The 2,085-nt window shown below is 55.8% G+C and overlaps 1 protein-coding gene across 1 annotated transcript; it reads right to left on the reverse strand.

Moving 5' to 3' along the window:
* Positions 1-385: 385 nt before the first annotated feature.
* Positions 386-1,785, reverse strand: LOC4347601 (transcription factor MYC2). Its single transcript, XM_026020224.2, has one exon. The coding sequence runs from the start codon at positions 1,742-1,744 to the stop codon at positions 890-892; it is 855 nt and encodes a 284-aa protein (XP_025876009.1). The 5' UTR covers positions 1,745-1,785; the 3' UTR covers positions 386-889.
* Positions 1,786-2,085: the final 300 nt, after the last annotated feature.

Consider the following 2,085-nt stretch of genomic DNA (forward strand, 5'->3'; position numbering starts at 1 on the left):
TAGCTCATGACTATTACTGAAATTAAGTATGATTGGATGATTTGATTGATCTGCGGAGACAAGGGTTGGTTGCATACTTGTACCCCTGACCACATAATTTCATCCAAGGGCCAAGGCCAGAAACTAGCTAGCTAGTTCTAGAAGCTACTCCATCCGTCCATTTTAAGTGCAGTTGTATGTTTTCGTGTCCAACGTTTGACCGTCCGTCTTATCTAAAGTTTGTTATGATTAATATTTTTATTGTTATTAAATGATAAAACATGAATAGTACTTGATGTGTGACTAATTTTTTTTTAAATTTTTTTATAATTTTTTGAAATGAGACAGACAGTTAAACGTTGGGTACGGAAACTCACTCAATGCCACTGCCAAAACAAGTACGATGTTGGGACAAGGGGGCCAACACGAGCCTCACAATCATCTGCAATAATTTAAACAAGCACAGTGACAACAGTTACACACAACACAATGACCCCATCATTAATTGGGCGTATTGTAATTGTTTGGATGATCCAAGGGAATAATAACACTGCTCCTCTCTAGTCATGATCTGTTTGCAACAACTTTTGCATTGACACTATCTAGGAGTACTAGCTTATCTGCTAGACAAACCTAATTAATTAACTTGCCCTTAATTATTCCATGGACATTGGACACTTATTATACATGTGTTGAGATGCACACTACATATATATTACATTAGCAATTTAGCATGCGTACGTGTATGGATTAACCATGATATGGCCATTGATTAGTTTCGCCATTAGCATGGTGATGATGATGCATGCCTGCCTGCCTACCTCTGTGTCCGACATGTGTCACGCTCGATCGATCGTGTTCTTGATGTCGGGCATGGAGGTCGTCGTCGTCGATCGGCGGCGGATCGGAGCTAGCTGTCCTGCAGCCGCTGGAGCAGCGCGGCGCGGAGGGCGTCGCCGTCCTGGAGCGCGGCGGGGACGTCGACGAGGACCTCCTGGACGGTGGTGGCGCCGTGGACGCGCATGACGCACGCGTGCTGCACCGGCAGCTCGAGGGAGCGGAGCGCGCCCATCAGCCTCGCCGGCGCGTGGCGGGCGCCCGTCGTGGTGACGCGCACGGCGGCGGCGTCGCGCCCCATCTTGCGCACCTCCACGGCCTCGTCGAGCCCGGGGGCGGCGCCGCCGCCGCCGCCGCCGCCGTGGTACGAGGCGTTGCCGCCGCCGCCGCAGGAGCTCGGCTCAAACCTCGCAGCGGCGGCCTGCCTCGCGTCGGACTCGAGGCGGGCGACGCGGGCGCGGAGCTCGGCGATGTAGGCGGCGGCGTCGGCGAGGAGGGAGGCCTTGTCCATGCGGGACACGGTAGGCACCGCGGCGCGGAGGTCGCAGAACCGGCGGTTCAGCTTCTCCCGGCGCTGCCGCTCGGCCTCCACGTGGCTCACCGTCGGCCCGTCCGGCCGCGGCCCGGGCTTCCTCCCCCGCCGCTTCGCCGGCCGCTGCGCCGCCGCCGCCTCGAAGCTCCTCGGCAGCTCGGACAGCTCCGAGTCCGGCGACAGCGAGCCCCCGGCGAACACGGGCCACAGCTCGCCGCCGCCCACATCCTCCTCGTTCTTGGCCATCACCACGTCGCCCATCAGCCATTCGTCCGGGACCTCGCAGGACGTGAACTCGAGCACCGCGTGCGCCGCCGCCGCCGCCGCGCCGGTGGAGAACATGGACGACGGCGAGGGCGGCGAGAACGACGAGCACGGCGAGAGCAGCTCGTCCATGGCTCGCCGGCGTCACTGCTTAAGCTTACTTTAGCTGCTTCTCCCAATCCGGGTAGCTGTGCATCTGCTTTTATACTGCCAGCACATTTTGCGATTAGGACCTCGTTGAACCCTTCATATCTCACAAAGGGGCCCAATCCTCTCATGCCTGAGACTGACAAGTGGGCCCCATCCTCTCACTAAGGATGGCTGGAGGAGGAGAGGTAGCAATTGATCTGCTAGTGTAGACGTGAGAGACCACAGTGAGAAATAAAGCCTTAAGTCAGTCAACAAAACTCCACAAATATGTGTACCTTGGCAAATTTAGAGACTGAAATTAACTTCTCTTGTTTGTTTAGTTT

The sequence above is a fragment of the Oryza sativa genome, chromosome 9, assembly GCF_034140825.1.
Source record: "Oryza sativa Japonica Group chromosome 9, ASM3414082v1".
In the NCBI taxonomy this organism is placed as follows: Eukaryota; Viridiplantae; Streptophyta; class Magnoliopsida; order Poales; family Poaceae; genus Oryza; species Oryza sativa.

Excerpts from the sequence above, each read along its gene's own strand:
- LOC4347601 (XM_026020224.2), bottom strand. The coding sequence starts at position 1,744 with ATGGACGAGCTGCTCTCGCCGTGCTCGTCGTTCTCGCCGCCCTCGCCG.